Source organism: Triturus cristatus, chromosome 6 (assembly GCF_964204655.1).
Source record: "Triturus cristatus chromosome 6, aTriCri1.1, whole genome shotgun sequence".
NCBI classification, from domain to species: Eukaryota; Metazoa; Chordata; class Amphibia; order Caudata; family Salamandridae; genus Triturus; species Triturus cristatus.
The window spans coordinates 109,782,914-109,801,308 of NC_140589.1; the positions used below are offsets into that span (position 1 = coordinate 109,782,914).

General features: G+C 46.3%; 1 protein-coding gene across 3 annotated transcripts in view; it reads left to right on the forward strand.

The window, feature by feature from the left end:
- The window catches only part of ABCC10 (ATP binding cassette subfamily C member 10), a 209,649-nt gene that overhangs the window by 62,809 nt on the left and 128,445 nt on the right, over window positions 1-18,395 (forward strand). For all 3 annotated transcript variants that reach the window (XM_085610306.1, XM_085610307.1, XM_085610305.1), the window contains exons 2-3: window positions 12,833-13,018; window positions 16,805-18,185. In XM_085610306.1, the coding sequence (XP_085466432.1) occupies window positions 12,858-13,018; window positions 16,805-18,185 (1,542 nt within the window). In that variant the 5' untranslated portion in view covers window positions 12,833-12,857. The remainder of the gene's footprint in view (window positions 1-12,832; window positions 13,019-16,804; window positions 18,186-18,395) is intronic.

Genomic DNA, 18,395 nt, shown 5'->3' on the forward strand with positions numbered 1-18,395 from the left:
CTCCCTGTGGGAGGCTTTCAAGACGGTACTCCGGGGGGAGGCCCTGTCCCTTATTTCCCATTCCCGGAAGCGCGAGCGGGAGGAGGTGACCCGTGTTGAAACTGAGATAACCGAGTTGGAGGGTGACCTAGAATGTGGGGTGACGGATGACAAACTACATGTTCTCCGACTCAAGCAGGCGGCCTATAAGGCCCTCGTCACGGAGGCGGCCAGGGGCCTCAGTAGAGAGCAACATGGGAGACTGTATGATGTGGGTGATAAGGCTGGGAAACTGATTGCGTGGCTGGATAAAAAGGAGAGAGCGAGTCGTGTTGTCCCGTCGATTGAGAAACTGGATGGTGTGTGTGTCACTGAACCGGAAGAAATTGTTGATTGCTTTGCAGAATATTTCCGTGGGGTGTATTCCCCGGTGTCCTCCCGCTCGGAAGAGGATTCCCATGCCCTGCTCAGGGATATCGCGCTGCCATCCCTTTCGGAGGAGGACAGGGTGTCGTTGGACGCCGCCCCAACATCTGAGGAAATTGCCCTCGCCATACGTTCGGTCCCTTCCGGCAAGGCCATGGGCCCTAATGGTCTTCCTATCGAATTGTACAAGCTGCGACCGGATACGCTGGCGCCGCATCTCCGTGCTATGTTCCTCGCGGCCCGTTCGGCGGGTTCCCTCCCGCTAGACCAGCGTCTGGCTACTATCGTGGTTATTCACAAGGAGGGGAGGCCGCGGGACCGGGTCACGTCCTACAGGCCCATTTCACTGCTGAATGCGGGACCCAAAATTCTCGCCAAGGTGTTGGCCAATCGGCTGGTTGGCGTGGTGTGCGATCTGATTCACCAGGATCAGTCCGGTTTTATCCCTCATCGCAACACTGCGCTCAACCTGCGGCGCTTGCATGGGGTGCTCGCGCGTGTCCCGTTCATACGGGAGCCGGCCATTTTGGCGTCCCTGGACGCCACTATGGCGTTTGACACACTTGAGTGGCCGTATATTTGGGCGACGCTGGTGAAGTTTGGGTTTGGCCCGGGATTCATCGGTTGGGTGAAATTGTTGTATTCCGGACCGCTGGCGCAGGTGGCTGTAAACGGTAGAGTGTCGGCTCCGTTTGAGCTGGGCAGGGGCACGCGGCAGGGCTGCCCGTTATCGCCGCTCCTCTTCGCGCTTGCCTTGGAGCCCCTGGCGGAGTGGCTGCGGTGGCATCCTTCTATCCGTGGTCTCCGATGGATCCCCGCGTATCTCTTTACGCTGATGATATTCTTTTGTACCTGGCTTCCCCGCGTAAATCGCTGATAGTGCCGGTTGATGTATTGCACTCATTTGGCCTCAACTCCGGCCTAGTCATCAATTGGGCTAAATCTTGTGTGTATGTCCTCTCTGGGGAGGCTCCTATCCTTCCACGGGGTTGTCCTATCCAGATTGCCCCGCGGGGATTTAGGTACCTGTGTATCTTCATTACCCTGGACGCGGAGGCCCGGTATAAACAGAACTTGCTTCCCCCCCTCCAGCGCCTGAAGGAGGATGTCCCGCGTTGGAGGCGCTTGCCGCTCTCGCCGCTCGGCCGGGCGGCATTGTTTAAGATGATGTCGCTGCCACGTTTCCTGTACGCCTTACAGAACACGATGGACGTTGTCCCGGCGCGCTACTTTCGCGAGGTGGAGAGTTTGCAGCGCCGCCTGTTCTGGGAGGGTAGACCGCGTATCGCCCTGGCGAAGCTGACGCTCCCGTGGTACGACGGGGGGGTTGCCCTCCCAGACATCAAGCGATATTACTGGGCCTCCCAGCTGGCTGCGATAAATCACGGCCTTTACGGGCCCGCTCTAAACCCGTCCTTTGAGATGGATAAAATGTTACTGCCGGGCGGCGACTATAATCGGGCGCTTTATTCTAGCTCGCTCGACGCACGTCTGACGGGCCCCACGCGGGTCATGGTGCGGCTAACTTGGCGATGAGGTGGAAGGATCGTTTGACCCGGGCGACGCCACTATACGCATCTGAGCGGCTGGGCTCCCTGTGGACCTCGAAGGGCTTTGAGAAGTGGGATATGATAGGCATCAGCAGGGTGGGCGATCTCTGGACGAGGGGGGGATTCAAAACGTTCGATGTGCTGCAGACGGAATTCCAGTTGCAGGACAAGGAGTACTTTCGATATATGCAGATCCGTCATGCGTTGTGCTCCGTATTCCCAGACGTTGCCTCCATCCCGGAGTACTCCCCTCTGGAGGATAGAGTGCTAGATGGGCATGTACCGGATGCCACGATTTCATTAATTTACAAAAAACTCATCAATGATCGCTCGGGACTGCTGACTGGCCTTCGTGAGGCGTGGGGGGCTGATGGCTTGGAGCTGGATGACGAGGACTGGGTGTCTGCGGTGGCCTCCCCGAAAGAGGTGGCTATACCGGCTCGCCTTCGCTTCGTCCAGCTCAAGATACTCCATAGGGTCTATGTTACGGGGCCGAGTCTGATGCGTATGGGCTATGCTGTGGACGGGTTGTGTAAGCGTGGGTGTGGTTCTTTGGGGACCTTTCTCCATATATTGTGGGAATGCCCGGAGGTGGCGCGATTCTGGCGTGGTGTGCACGAGGTCTTGCAGGCAGTTACGCATGTGCCGCTGCTGCCCGAGGCGAGGAGATGTCTCCTGAATGTGTGGGAGCCAACCGACTACTCAGTGCCGCAGACGTGGTGGGTGACTCTGGGATATATGGTGGCCAAGCGTGATATTGCGCAATTGTGGGGTTCCCAGAGGTCACCGACTGTCTCGGCGTGGAAGGACAACATGGATTGGTGTATGTTTCGGGAAAAGGTGGTGTATGTTGCGAGAGGTAAGCCTGGGAAATGGGTGAAAGTGTGGGGCCTCTGGAACGCCTACCGTGGGGGAATCTGTACCCCGCCGCTGATGCCTGATCCGTCACCGGCCCCGTCTCCTTAGCCTGCTTGTCTTCCTGGTTCTGGGCTTGAGTTCACTTTGTCTCCGTCCCGACCTATCCCCCCCCTTGATATTCCTGTGGACCGGTAGGGTCCCCCCCAGGGGAGCACATGCTATTGTTCCGATTGTGGGTTGCCTTGTGGACTTGTTTCTTTGTTATTTATATAAAAATGAAACCGTTGTGTGGGGTCCGGATGGTGTGGCTGCCAACGCTTCTTTCAACTCCTGTGATCTCTCTTCTGCCGCAGCGTGTTCTACTGTTTGTATTATATGCTCTTTCTGTCTGCTAGCGGCCGGCCTGAAGGTTGTAGGCCCATCTTTGTATATCTTTTGGATTCTGTAATAAACGGTTTAAAAAAACAAAAAAAAAAAACAATCCAAGACTGAAGCCCTTCTATTTAACACCCCCAATATTTTTCCATCTAAATTAAAGGCAAGTTATAATACAAATTTGAAAAGGTATTTAGAGATTTATTTTTTGGACCCACCAATCAATGCTTATTCTTTGAACTGTAACCCACTTACAGACAAAATTAGTAATTTATTCGCTTTATGGAAATCTCTTATATTGTCATTGATGGGTCGAATTGTGCTGATTAAGATGTCCATTCTTCACTTATTCTTATTTTTTCCTTCAAGTATTCATTGTAAGTTGGATCCCAAGTTTCTTTCCACATTAGAAAGTTGTATTACGACAATCATTTGAGTTTTCAAACACCACGTTCAAGTTTGAAGATATTACAAATGTGAAAATCTGAAGGTGGGCTTGGATTACCTATTTTTAGGCTTTATTATGCGGCCTCAAACATGCTCTTGATGCACCATTTCTCAATGGTGGGATCAACGTGGGATACTTCTTTGATTCTTCTAATGCTAAAAAAAAAATCTCAAGTGGGCTATAAAAGATCCCAAAACACCCAAAAGGTTAGATATAAGACCTTGCATCGCATATAGACTAGTAGGCGAAGACTCTTTTTGCAAAAGAAGGTCCCAATAATTCCTGTAGAGACCCCTTTAGGTAATTGTAAACATTTATCCCATTGTTTATCAGATGACTTGTAAACTTAGTGATTTTTTTAAAAACTAAAACGCAGTTCAAATCATGACTTGTTAATGACCCCAATAGAACATTGTATATATTTCTTTAACAGCTGTACTTGGTTTAACATCAGAAGTCTTTAGATAAAGACAATCTTCACTTTGTATTTCTAGCTGTGACAAATGCCTGCTCCCTAATTACTATATAATGGAAGTCTTCCACATGCCCATCTTCTTCAGAGGAGGAGAATAAGCTGAAGAAAATAAGTACAAAAAGAACAGTTGATGGACAGAATTCTGAACAATGTCATACATTCACCCCAGTACAGAGATCTGGGCCTATATCCATCGTTTTTTTGCTCACCATGCCCTTCCAGTTTGGACCCAGCCATATGCAAATCAGTCTAGACCCTGCACCCAATGGGAACAGTCCAGCCCGAACTGGCAGGCCATGTCCTCCCTGGACTGGAAACAAGCATCCTAGGACCGGTTTCGGGCTTTCACCCCTCATCAGCTAGGATAGTTTGACTCCACTGGCATGGAGAGCACGGGACCCACGTCCGTCCATCAGTTGTTGTTTTTGCATTTGTCACCTCGAGTGGGACGGGTATGCCCAGACGTGGGTCCCATGCTCTCCATGCCACCCGAGTCAATACTGGCTGATGAGGGGTATGGCATTGTTCTGCATTCTGTCCATCAATTGTTCTTTTTGCAGAAGAAAATAAGTAAGCTGAAATTTTAGTACCATGGCTGAATTAATAAAGTACCAACTTAATTACAAAATTTGGAGCCAGTGAGCCCATGTGGATAGCCCACTAGAAGATTAAGGTTTACCGAATATTTAAAAAAAGGGGGGAAGCACAGAAAAAAAGAAAACAATGTACTGCACTTCCTTCTTATTAAATTTTCAAAGCACAGCCACTTTAGTCACTGCAGTCACCTTAACTAAAGATACACGTGGAATGATTATAATCTGGTGGGGGAGTGCCACAAAAGGGGATATAATTGTTATCTAAACTTTAGAATATTTAAAAATGTACTGATTTGTTCGAAAAATAGTGAATGCTTTTCTTGTTTTTTTTCCTTTATTTTCTTTTAAAAGCTCAAGTCATTGGCTCAGTATGACTGAATGAATAAAGAAGTTTATTTTACGGCTCCTTAAAATCCTTACAAAAAACATAAATAATTAAACTGCTGAAATACATTTCCAATTTTAAAAAACAAATTCTATAAAAACAATGCCCACAGACTGTATAATAATTCTCTAAGCGACAGGGCCCTCCAGTTCATGGCCTTTAGGCAAAGCTATTGGTCCTTCTGTCCTAACAATTTTTTTTTATCTTGCCACTTTGACATTGATACAAAGGGATATACTGTGGGCTGGCGCAATGCACCAGTGAGCCCCATGAATAAAAAGCTTTACTTTATGGTACGTATCGTATACTCATCAACATGACATCCTTATTAAAATCTTTTTCTTAAAAATGTAAGTCCAGCAAGAGTAACGGTGCAATATTATTACAGACCCATTAAAATCCTCATTCAATACAATGCAGTTTGGCTATTTTCTTGCGGCGTCATATGCAGCACAGTGCTCCCTTTGGGCGACTCACTTCGCTGTGCTGCATAAGGGCTTTGTCGTTCAATACTTTGATTGCCTGCTTCATAGAGGTCAAGAACCTTGCTGTTAATTGGGCTGAATCGCCCGACAAAGTCCCATCGTCGGGGCACTTGAACGGATATTTAATAATCTAAATATCTGCCTTAATGAAAATTTGCGAAGCTCCAGGAGACTTGGGGGAATATACATACATTGTGAGTTATTGATTCAGATGCTGCCCTACAGAGCCTACAGGTCCTATCCGAGACGTGTATTTTACTCTGCCATAACCATGAGCTTTGAGGGACATCAGACCAATCCTGTAGCACATCATTTTCCTTTTTAGCTCTTGCATCCATGGTTGCTTCAGATATGATGCAACATTAATAGAATTATAAAGCGCAGGTGATAATTTGGAGACTCATGGCTAAATTCCTTTCTGTCCAGTATGCCTGATAGCAGCTTTGCCTTTTTATTCAATAGTTTACTTAGCCTCAGAGGGGCGCTATTCCAGAGCTCCTCGGCCTCTAGGTCGTGTAATGACACCTCCAGACACGACTTCTATGTGGAAGGACCTTTCCTTACACAGGCCCATAAAGCCCTTCTCGCAGCATCTGCTTGCGCCTCTTTGAGCTTGAGGCAATAAGACCGGTATCTTGTCTGGGGCATCAGCTGACCTCTCCTTAAGTTAACCTCTAGGCGAAGTTGGGCTCGAGACGTTGCATGTGGTAAGTGAAATACATACCTATGCAAGCTGCTCTGTGCCTTATCCACCGAAGTCGCAAGAGAATCTCTAAACAGCACCGTTCTATACAGTAAAGTTGGAGATAATTTGATATCAATGATTTTGTAAACGGTGAAGATCTATGTAAGTATATTCGAGCTGGAAATTTTTACTTCTATTTGTCTGAAATAAGTGATCATTTAACACTTACGTTTTTTGTAAAAGGCTGTATCTTAAACAATAAAAAATATTTTAAAAAACGATGTTATACCACATTGCTTCCACAAACAGACCTTTGCTGAAGTTGCAAATCCAAATGAAGATGTTTGCCTGACGAAGGAAGTTCTTTGAATTCCGCTCATAATTGATCATCCCACTTGGGCACACCACTGTGCCGAGGCTCCCCCACCTCCTTCATCCAGTTTTACTGAGGACCTGGCTGTGCATATCACTTTTTAGAGACCAGGGAATGTAGAAATGCCCTTGTTTACCAGCCATGGATTTTGGTTTATCTTAACCCCAATCCCCAACTTTGACTTTTGAGTCCCCGGCCCCGTTCTTGGACTTGTACCATCTCCTCTTTGTTGACTTCTTCTTTTGACTGCGCCTAACATTCTGAGAGGCAATATGACACATACGATCACAAACCTGGCAGGATTCATATTCGTGCAGCCAATTCAGATTGATTTCAGAATGGGGAAGGTGCCCTTTTACAAGTTGAAAGGTAGAAAATCCGCTGTGGTGGTGGGTGTGTGGGAGACGCCAAAGCAAATTTCTTCAATTACAGTTCTGTTGACCTTCTCTGCTAGACCAGTAAAATTGGGAGCATACAAGGGAATGCATGTATGGTCAATCCCATTTGTAGACAATAATTATTTCATCCTAAAAACATAAATTGCACAGTATAATCTTTGGTGAAAATCTGCAACAACTTCTGCTGTCGGATTTCTAATCAATCCATGTTCAACCTATTTGGAAAATCACTCCACCAAAATAATAACGTGTTCCAAATTGCTTCCTAAAAAATGTTAAGGGCCTAAAAAAATCCATACTTAACCGAAGCCAAGGACATCAGAAACAAAAGCATTTTGTGACTGTTCGGAGGTTCCTCAGAATTCGAGCCATCGATTCTGTTACTGCACCAAACTCCGCATAGTGTGGTGAATATTGGGCCTTTTCCCCGTGTTAATTTCCATCACGTCTGATTTATCAAACTTTATCAAAGGCTAAGTTTGATTTTCACTGAAATTCACTAAACTTGAGATGAACTTACGTTTTTATAAATCTAATTATTACAAGAACGTTACAAATCTTTCCTTGAAGCATTTTACATTTAATTTCCATCTGAGGCTTATATTGCAATGTTCAGCCCAGATTGGGAATAGTCTCTTGATTGCCTCCACTCCATGTAAATGCAGGGCTGGAGAGACCGGCCTTACAGCAGAAAAGTGCCTTTGCTTGTATGTATTTCTACATTTGGGTTTATATGGAAGAAACTTACATGCGGAGCACTGGGACGGATATGTTTTATGTTTTTTACGGGGATAGGGTCTATGTCAGCACTATAGTCATTAGACCATTAAACCTCGCATGCTTACTAAGGGCATGTCCTGTCAAGTCTCTATAGGTAAAGGTGAAGCTGTTGCCAGCCATGTTGATACTTCAGATCCAGAAATAAGTAAAAGAAAGTCTAGGTACTGCTAGGTACACAGACTTTGTGTGCTATGGTAGCTGGCTTTGAGGATGAGCTGTCTGTAGGATTCCTGGGCTAGCTATTCCAACATCAGAAGCCCAGAGCAGGTCATGTGCACACCTGAATGGCTGGAAAGCTTGGATGATCTTGAGCCGGTTCTGCTCCATAATCCTGTTCGGAGTAGTGTTCATCCTAAAGAACCCCATAATGTTCAGGCTGATTCTTTTTATACGGAGAAGTGGGCGGTGTGGAGCCAGATGAATGCCGCGTGGTACATGCGCTTGATTGCACAACTGAATCTGAATGAAAATCTTCTACAGTGATGCAGAAAATATGAAACTTGGTCTGCACGCCCTTACGCATAGGAAACTTCAAGTGTATCTGCACAGATTCTCCTTTGTAGTGTAAACCAAACTGTGCCTTTGGAATTGGCTGGCAACCATGGGGAGCTCAGCTGCTGGACAGGAATCATTGACCAAAGAAGACTACATCGCTATAAAGCTCAGATGGGCTGTTTGTTGCATCCAGTGGAGATCTCAAAAAGGCCAAATCCTTCTTGGATTTTCTAAATCTGGGGGTGGATTGTGTAATGGATCAGAGATGGCCAAATCATTTTCTCTTAGGTATGTTACGATGCAACCTCAGCTATCTTCTTCACTTCCATCATTGATCCCTTTTTCTGTCTGGACGACGAGTGGCAATGCTGCTGCTTCCTCAAAACTTGTTACTTTGGCACGTACAAGTTTTCAGTCCCGCCCTTTATTTGGTCTGGTGGGGTTGCTAGCAAGAACGAGGTCACCCCTGGATTTAGTGCAGGTCATGCTGTATATTATTGAGCTTGTTGATTGTAGTTTGATCAACCGATTGTGTAACTGAGTATGAGAAGCTCACTCTGTCCAGAGCTGTCCCTTGCTATGAGTGCGGCCTCTTCTAGTCTTCCGGTCTCTAAATCGTAAGCATAGGGTGACGTACAGGAGTGCAGCTGAGACTGCACTCAGTGAATCTAGTCTGAGCCACAGATTGCAAGACCCGCTTGTTGGAACACACACTGGCAAAGACAGCAAACAGGCAAAGTTGAAAGAAACCGGGAGTAAAGACGAGTACCCTCCTCCGCATCCTAGACAGCTGAGTTAAGAGGTGGCTGGAGGACTCAGACGCTGAGTGACTTAAACGAAAGATGAAACTGAGGGTCTGGAGGACAACTGTTGTAAATGCGGCGAGGCCGGGAATACAGAAGCTCTATACAGGAGCCTTCTGTTGTGAGTGCCTAGTCTTAGTGAAGATGGATGGATCTGATCAACGAAGCACATTCACTGCAGTGAAGAGTCTCAGTTCTCTTACACTGGCTATGAGAGCTATGGAGAATAATGATTAAGATAAATCATTACCTCATAATGCTGCGTCCCTGAGGGGTCATGTCATTTATTGGTGTCTACCACAATCCAGTGGTTGGATTCCTGCTACACTGTTGACATCGCCCTCATATAGCATCTTGCCATTGATGTGTAAGACGGAATACACTGTTAACCAGTATTGGGATTTAAGATTGTATAAGTGTGACGTGTGAGGAACTTGGCTATGAAGACCTGCCTTTGGACCATGAAATGTTCTTTGATAAGATTTCACCGAAGATCTGCTTGAGGTGCTTGAACTCATGAATTCCAGACCGTGGTCCAGGCCGATGATAATATTACTATACCCTAGATTTCTGGCGAGAGGTAAGACAAGCGATACAATATGAGCTGAGTGGGAAGTAGAAAGGGACACGAGGCAGGGTTGCCCCAGAACCTCTGGCCTGTAAACTCTTAGACATGAACATGGAGGTTTTTGGAGGCACGCATGCCAGACGACACACTTGTTAATCTACAAGACCAAGTGGAATCGGTGGGAAAGCCACTCGTTTTGCAATATTGTCTTAGCTTCAGATCAATTAAAAAAAGCAGTTCTGTTTCCAGGGGAAGCATTGTTTACAACGCGGGGATTACATCGCGGTTTTTACAATGCAAGTCGTTACAACGACTTGCGCTAGAGGGCGCTCTAGGACAAGGAATAGTATAATTTAGTATCCAACACCTTCCCTACTGTACGTAGACTAGAGTTGGAATAGTAAATTATACTACTCCTAAGTCCTATTCCTTGTCCTAGAGCGCCATCTAGCGCAAGTCGTTGAAACGACTTGCGTTGTCAAAACCGCGATGTAGTGTACTGCGATGTAAATGTATGCGTTGTAACGTCATACATCCGTTTCCAGTGGGTTCATTAAGACCAGTCTTGGGATCATCTCAGCTACGTTTTGCTTTACCATGGGATGTACCTCCTTCCGGTTCTTAGAAATTAATGTAACCCACACAACCATGGCATGGTATAAATTCAACACATATAAAGTCAAATCAAAATATAAGAAAATCCTTTGACTTCTAGCAAAGCTGGCCACTATTTCTTTCCGGCGGGATAGCAGTAGCTAAAGTTCTTCTTCTTTGCCACTGCTTATATTTATTCCAGTGCTCTCTGTATCCTTTGCGACCACAGTGTTTCAATAGTGCACATACTCCCGCTGGCTCCAGTCCGGAGAGGTAAACGAGGCTGAGTAAAGGTGGACACAGGCAATGTGATACTGAAGAGGGATGCTTGCGGGTTCCAGGTCTGCAGGGTACCACCTTGCACCCAAGTGAACTATGGCCGTGGTTGGTTTAAAGGGCATAAAACCTTGGACTACGCTCATCCAGAAGAAGGTGGACCAGGGACACAAACTCACTTAGTGATAATAGTGATGGATGCATGGAAGATGTAACTCCAGAAACATAAACCTGTTGCGATTTGTTGAGATTTCCACTGAGGAACGAAACAATGGATACGTGTAAGTGGGAGCAGGGCAGCTGTTAGTACATGGGGAACATGTATGCAAATGATACACTCCATTCACCTGAATATGCAGGTACTAACTGCAATTTAGATGAAGAGCAAGTCTTACAATAGCAGAAATTAAGCGAAGGAGAAACACTTGTGGGTAACAAGTACAAGACACCGCATGTATCTCAAACATTAGCTATGGTGTCAGATGCTGATCAGGGAATAGAGTGATCTCTGGGTTAAACCTCATTAAGAGAACACATACCCAAGACTCTGCTTCTGATTAGGCGAAAGTGGGAAACAGACTGCGGCAGAGGGCTGCAACCCTACATTAACCAGCGGTTTTTGTATCCCCAATTTTACCTGTCTTTTACCATTAACGCACATCTTAGATTTTTCTTGACCAGATTTCGCCTTTGCACTTTGCATTTTGTAATGGCCTGTCCTAAGCAGGCCGGTTGGTGCAATAACCTCTCTCCCTGCTCGTGTGACAATTCAACAAAACAAAGTACCTTGCACCTTATTCTATTCTGCGCACTTTATAGGGAACCAAGGGCCCGGTTCCTCATTCCTTTTTTAAAAAAAAGCTTGTCCTTGCAACTATCAGGAGGGTTTTAATCTTTTATTATCCTTATCGAATGAAGCAATTTGCACTGTAGTTATACATTTTATCAGGAATGCTTTCTTAATAAGGAAATTGTATGAATCATAAACAAAACTGACGTCTCCTGTTTATATTTGTAGATTTTTAGAGTTCTGTATTGTAATGATTTTATGAGAAATTGTGGTTTATCTGAGTCAAATGATATTTTATTGTATTAATTTGAGACAAAATATTTGCATATATTGTGTATGAATGTCTTACTTTTATGGTTTATTTAAACCGAATAAAGTTATTTGACTGACTGACTGCGGCAGATCCCTGACAACACAGGAAGGAGACGGGTTGTTAGGAATATAACATAATGTAGCCAGTAATGCCAGGATTAGACGAAAACACTTTGACATTATTCATAGGACCCATATTACAGCTGCTGTGCTGCATAAACCTGATCCAGATAGAAGTTCTAGGTGCCCTCAATACAGGGTAGGTGTTGCAGCTTCTCTTCATTGGAGCTGAGCATGCTGGGCTGTGGCTGCTTATTGGAGTAAAACAGCAGATAGATATCAGAAATGTGTTAACATGTCACTGAAAACTTACCTATTTGCTATTTAGCCAGTAAGATTAACAGAAAAGCTGTGTGATTTACCTCACTAACATTGTTTGGCTACACACTGCTCTTGAACAGAGTCCTACGGGTACGCGACTGGATCAACAATGTTTTAGGGTGGTCTGTAGCTGAAGAAATACGTTTATAAATATATAAAACTGATGATAAACTACATGAAAATTTGTTGGACTGGAAGGACAGTGTCTGCAGTTTCATATATCCCCTTGAAGGTTTCGTACTATATATGCCATAGCAAACACTGCTTGAAAGATTACCTGTGTGTATATTATACTTAATGGATTTGTATACGCGTATTGAATAACTACCGTATATTGAACATTAGAATATTATATCAAAGATACAGATACATAGGTTTTGAGATTCCCCTGCCTAATTAGACAACACTATTGTGAAATTTTATTGTTAAACATTTTTTTTTATTTTATATTTTTGCATTATCACAGTACATGGCAATGTTGTGTAACACTAGGTCCCTATCCCAATGATCTCTAAGGGAACGGCACAGTGTCATACAGGCTTGCACCTGCAGGTAGAATTATGCTAACTTCAATAACCTCTTTCGTCATGCATGGTCCGGCTGGCCCTTGAGTTTGCCATAAGCCATGATCGCCTTGTAAATTCCTTTGCTTTACGTACATGGACAAATACCATTGTCTAAACATTTCCTTCACAGTTAATCAGTAGCTAGCTTGTCAGTGAAGCTTTTTAATGGTTGCAGGTGTGGTTTGTGGATGCTGGTCCTGCCTTGCAGTCACATTTCTTTTCTTTCCTCCGTAGGGTCTTCCGCTGGCGCTGCTTCGCGATGGACTGGCTGCTACCCGAGCTCTGTGGGTCCAGCCCCTCAGACCCACTTCCAGTCTGGGAGGATGGCAGCATCGGGTACTGCTTCAACCAGCTGCTGCTGAGTGCCCTCCCACACCTGCTGCTGGCTGTAATGAGTGCCTGCTATGTGGGCACTCCCAGGTAGGCAAACACCATTCTAACCATGCCCAACGCTGTGTCTCTCACCACATCCAGAGTCCTCCCTAGCAAACAACTGTCTTACAGAGCCCCCCAAATACTACAAACTCGGTAGGTCTGCGTCTCACAGACATTTGAGCAGTGGCGTAACAAAAGTTGAAAGGGCCCCCTGCAAGGTGCACAGAGGGGCCCCCACTCCAGATTTAATCCTGAGCTATCAAGCCTGAGTACTCTTCTGAGGGGGCCCCCTGCAGCTCAGTAGCCCCCCAGCACCACAGGGACTGCGGGGGCCTGTGGTACGCCCCTGCACTTGAGCTGGTTCTGGTGGACAATAGTCTCACGGGCAGACACCCCAGTGGTCAGGAAACAGGTTTTTTGTTTTCAGTTTTATATAGCATGAACTCAACCTGAAGGTATTGGAGCGTTTTACGTGAGCACTAGTTACATTACACAAGGACGCGTTCATTTTTTGTAGGCATGGGGTAATTATATGATTTGCTCAGAATCACCAGATGTTGAGCCTGCGCTGCATAGCTGCCAAGGTTTCAGATTGCTTATGAGTGAAATTTTCATAATTCCACTGCAATAATGAGTGACATTCAATGATTATGAGTGACACTTTCTTGCGAACAGAATAATGTCACTCGCAGTAGTAGCATGGCACAGTCCACAGCCTAGGCCAGACCCCTGTAGCTGGGCGGGGCAGATGTGAAACGATAAATTAAACAGGGATTCCCTGCCTTACCTAGCCTGCACCTCCCTGGCTGGTATCCAATCAGATTATTGGCATGATCTGATCATAATCAATTGACAGAATCTGTCCAGGCCCTCTGCCACGTGGGGCCCGAGGCAGGCCGACTACAGGATGAGAGAGGGGCCCCAGGGGAATCTTCTTACTTACCAGTTTTCCAATTTGGCCCCTATTTTTCTGGAGTTTAGACTGGCTCATTGTTTGGCATGTATTTAGAAGCTTTGTTTTGCGGCCGTCAACACCCAGCTAGCAAACTTGATCGAAGCTAACAACGTCCTGTACATCTCCCTATCCAGATTCTGCAGCAACCACAGCACTGAGACCGCCCTACTAGCCGCCACCGATGTCATCTACACCTTCCTCGACCAGGGCGAAACGGCAGCCCTCATCCTACTGGACCTCTCGCCTGCCTTTGACAACATCTCCCACCGCACCCTAGCCACCAGACTCCATGACGCCGGCATCCGCGGCAAAGCCCTTGACTGGATATGCTCCTTCCTCACTGGCAAAACTCAGTGGATCAGACTCCTTCCCTACCCTTTGTATCCGACAGAGACCAACTGTGGAGTAGCCCAGGGCTCCACCCTCAGCCTCACCCTCTTCAATGTCTACATGGCCCCCCTCGCAACCATCGTCAGGAACCATGGGCTCAACATCCTCTCCTATGCTGATGACACACAGCTGATCCTCACCAACGAACCCAACATCACCAAACACAACTTCTAAGAAGGGATGAAAGCCATCACCACCTAGATGAAGAACAGCTGCCTGAAACTCAACTCCGAGAAAACAGAAGTCCTCATCCTTGGCTCCACCGCCTCCACCTGGGACGACTCCTGATGGCCCCTCATCCTCGGAAATCCCCCCCCACCCCGATGGACCACGCACAAAACCTCGGTATCATACTAGACTCATCGCTCACAATGAACCGCCAGATCAATGCCGTATCCTAGACCTGCTTCGACACCCTTTGCATGCTTTGAAAGACATTCCGATTGATCCCATCCAAATCCAGAAAAACTGTCCCGCACACACTCATCAGCAACAGACTGGACTACGGCAACGCTCTTTATGCCGGAATCAACATGAAACTCCTTTGCAAACCCCAGACTGTCTAAAATGGTGCTACCAGATTATCTTCGACATACCCCATCACCGTCGCATCACCCATCATCTTTGCGATCTAGACTGGCTCCCAGTCGAAAGAATAACCTTCAAACTCCTCACCCACGCATACAAGGCCCTTCACAACTCCTGACCCGCATACCTCGCAACCTCCACTCCTTCCACCCACCCAAAAGATACCTCAGATCAGCCGAGCCCTATCTGGCCACCGTCTCATGTATCTACAAGACCAGAATGGGAGGAACGGCCTTCTCCTACCTTGCAGCCAAAGCCTAGAACGACCCCCCCCCCTCCACTGCATGCAAGCTCCCACATTGCCCCAGTTCAAGAAGGACCTGAAGACCTGGCTCTCCAGATTACCCCAGCACTCAAAGGAGCCCCCCCCCCCCGCACCTTGACCCCACGGGTGAGTAGTTGCGCTTTACCAACCCTGATTGATTGACATCCACATCTGTTTGATACTATGTTTGAGCAGAGGGTGCTTTTTTACATTAATCAGGCGGGTGTGTGGTTTTGTGTTTCGGTCTTCAAATCTCTGACGTTTGTTTGCCTTGCATATGAATTTCTGTAATAGCAGGATATTTCCACTTCATAATAATCATATATTGAGATTTCTATACCTCCCGTAGTACACTGGCGCCATCTTGTGGCCTTTTTTAAAACGAGCTCCGCTTTTATGCGTCCATCCCAACAAAGCGAGAAAATGGAACTGCACGGTCTTATCGCACTTCAGGACATGGTTCTTTTGTGTGACAATCTCAGTCATTTTCAGTGGCGTAGCAAGGCGTCTGTCTCCCAGGGGAGCGTCCCGTACACCCTGGACATTGTGACTGGGACATTTTCGCACTCTGCAACTTGCAGGCTTTGCAAACCCCCTTCTTCACACCTGCTAGCCGGCTGGGTCACATCTCAAGCTTGTCAACCTTCACTTCAAATTCACTTCAGTTTTTCCAGATGTGGGACAACGTGTCGTAGTCTGTAAATGTCACCAGAACCTTGGAGGCAGCGTTGTAGACATATATTACACATTTTATGTTATCGGTTTTTATATTATGTTATGTTTATTTTACTGAAATTAGGATGAAAGCTATGTTTTAATGGAAATATTAAAAACAGTAAGGAAAATACTGGACTGTACTGCTTGTTGTAAACATAAGGGGATTTTTTAAATTTATTTTGTAGTTAAGCATGCAGCGTGGTGGAGAAAACGTGCTTTGCTTTGTGAAGAGCCATCTTCTATTTGTAGAAGTCAGATTTTTTAAGCTGTTGCAGCAACGCAGAGAAAACAGTGAACCCTGATTTCAATTGAAGTGTTCAAATTTCAGGGATAGACAGCTGATTAAACGTGACAGTGGCTAATCTTATACATTCTTGATACTAATCCTGCAATGTTCAGCCAACAGTCGGTCCCCATTGCAATTAAAATATTCAGGTTTCATTTAGCTACCATAAAGAAGTTGCTAATTAAACAATTAGCAAAGGCGAAGCTTTGTAGACTGGTTTGGGGGTGTCCTTGTCTAAATTCCTTTTATGCCTAAAGACGAATTAGCTGGAGGGGTTAAAACAGACACAATCTAGGCCTCTCTGAATGTTAAATATGGATTTTAAACCACATTATTGTGTGCAATAAAAGCACCTAAACATGTGATATGTGGGACTATTTCTGCCATTTCTCTTTTCCTCTTATCAGCTCCTTCTCTATTCTTCTCCATTTGCCTTGTACTCCCAGGTCTTTTTTTCTCTGCGTCCTCCGTTCAGTTCCTTGTTTCTTGTCTGTTATTCACTGCACTACACCTCCTGTCTTTTGCTTACTCCCTGCTGCTTTTTTCCCATTGTAGTTGATACCACTGTTAATGGATCTGCTGTCCTGGTTGCATAATAATTCTCCTCCATTTTTTCCCCAATGTTTGTAGATTTGCTGGATCTGAAGACCTCCCCAGGCCTTTTTGGAAGTGTCGGATCGCTGTGTCCTTTCTCTTTGCTGTTCTCTCTGTTACGAGTATCGTCTTGGGGGTTGTCTTTCCCCAGCAGGGAACTATTCCATTGGAGGTATTAGTTGGCGGCATCTCTGCTTTGGCATGGATCACTCACGGTATTGCGCTCCTCAAGCTCTACAAGTCCGCTTACCGCATATGCAGAGGCCCCTGGGCACTGGCGGCCATGGTACTCCTTCCGGTGCCAACACTGGTCATCACGTTAGTGTGGTACAGCCAGAATGGATTGGCCTCGCATCCCCTACAACCTGGACCCATCTCCAAATTCACCATCACAGGCCTCCAGTTGACCTGCTTGGTGGCCTATCTACTTGCCTTCCTGGCTCCTATTCCGACCCAGCGAGGTTTCGGCTCCATCAACGACCCCTCAGACCACGCACCCCTTCTCACTGATTCAGGGGTTCTACTGCCCGACTGGGGTTGTTTTGGGGAAGACGGCGAGAGCTGGCTCTCGCGCTTTTTCTATCTTTGGCTGAACCCTTTGATGCAGCGTGGATATCAAAAGAAGCTGAATAGACCACAAGATGTCTACCTCCTCCCACGCCGCCTTCGCACTGTGACCATCAGACAGCGCTTCAATGCTTGCTGGCATGCAAAGATGGCTGCTTCGGAGCTCATGCCTGGTGTTACAACGAACGGTGGTCAAACTTCGGATAATTTCCAAGCACCTACAGAGGGTACGGACAGTAATTTTGCCACACCACCAGATTTCCAGAAGAAGGTGCATCTCCTCTCAGTGCTCAATGCAACCTTTGGTGTCAGATACTACTCGCTGGGGCTGCTCAGGCTGGCAAGCGCCATGCTGGCCTTTGCAGGCCCGTTGCTGCTCAACTTGTTGGTGAACTTTATGGAGACTCGTCAAGAACCATTGAGCCATGGAGTCCTGTTCGCCCTTGGGCTCTTCGCCAGTTCATTCGTAGGTGCTGTTTTGCGCAACCAGTTCACCTATGAAGTAAACAAGGTGATGCTGATGGTTCGAGCTGCTGTGGTCTCCGCCATCTACCGTAAGGCCCTACGCGTCAACGGCACCACACTTTCCCATTTCTCCACTGGAGAGATTGTGAACTTCATGAGCACCGACACTGACCGGCTCATAAATTTTTGCACAAGCTTCCACGAGCTATGGAGCCTCCCCGTGCAGTTTGCGATCACTCTCTATCTGCTGTACTTGCAGGTGGGGGTGGCGTTCCTTGGTGGACTGGGTATTGCCTTACTGCTCGTGCCGCTCAACAAGTACATTGCCAATCGGATAATGGCAAACAACAAAGAAATGCTGGCTCACAAGGACTCCAGAGTGAAGGTAAGGGTAGCATTTGAATCGACTGTAATACTAGGGTGAGAAGGGAATGATGGAACAGTACTCTAGGGTAGAGGTAAGAAGATCATCCAGGAGCAGGATTGAATGTATGAATGAAGACCTGAAAACTGATTGTAGGCTCGTGGGTTGAGGTAGATTCCTAAGCAAGTCTTTAGGGGGAAAAGGGAGATCATTTTAAGCTGATAACCTATC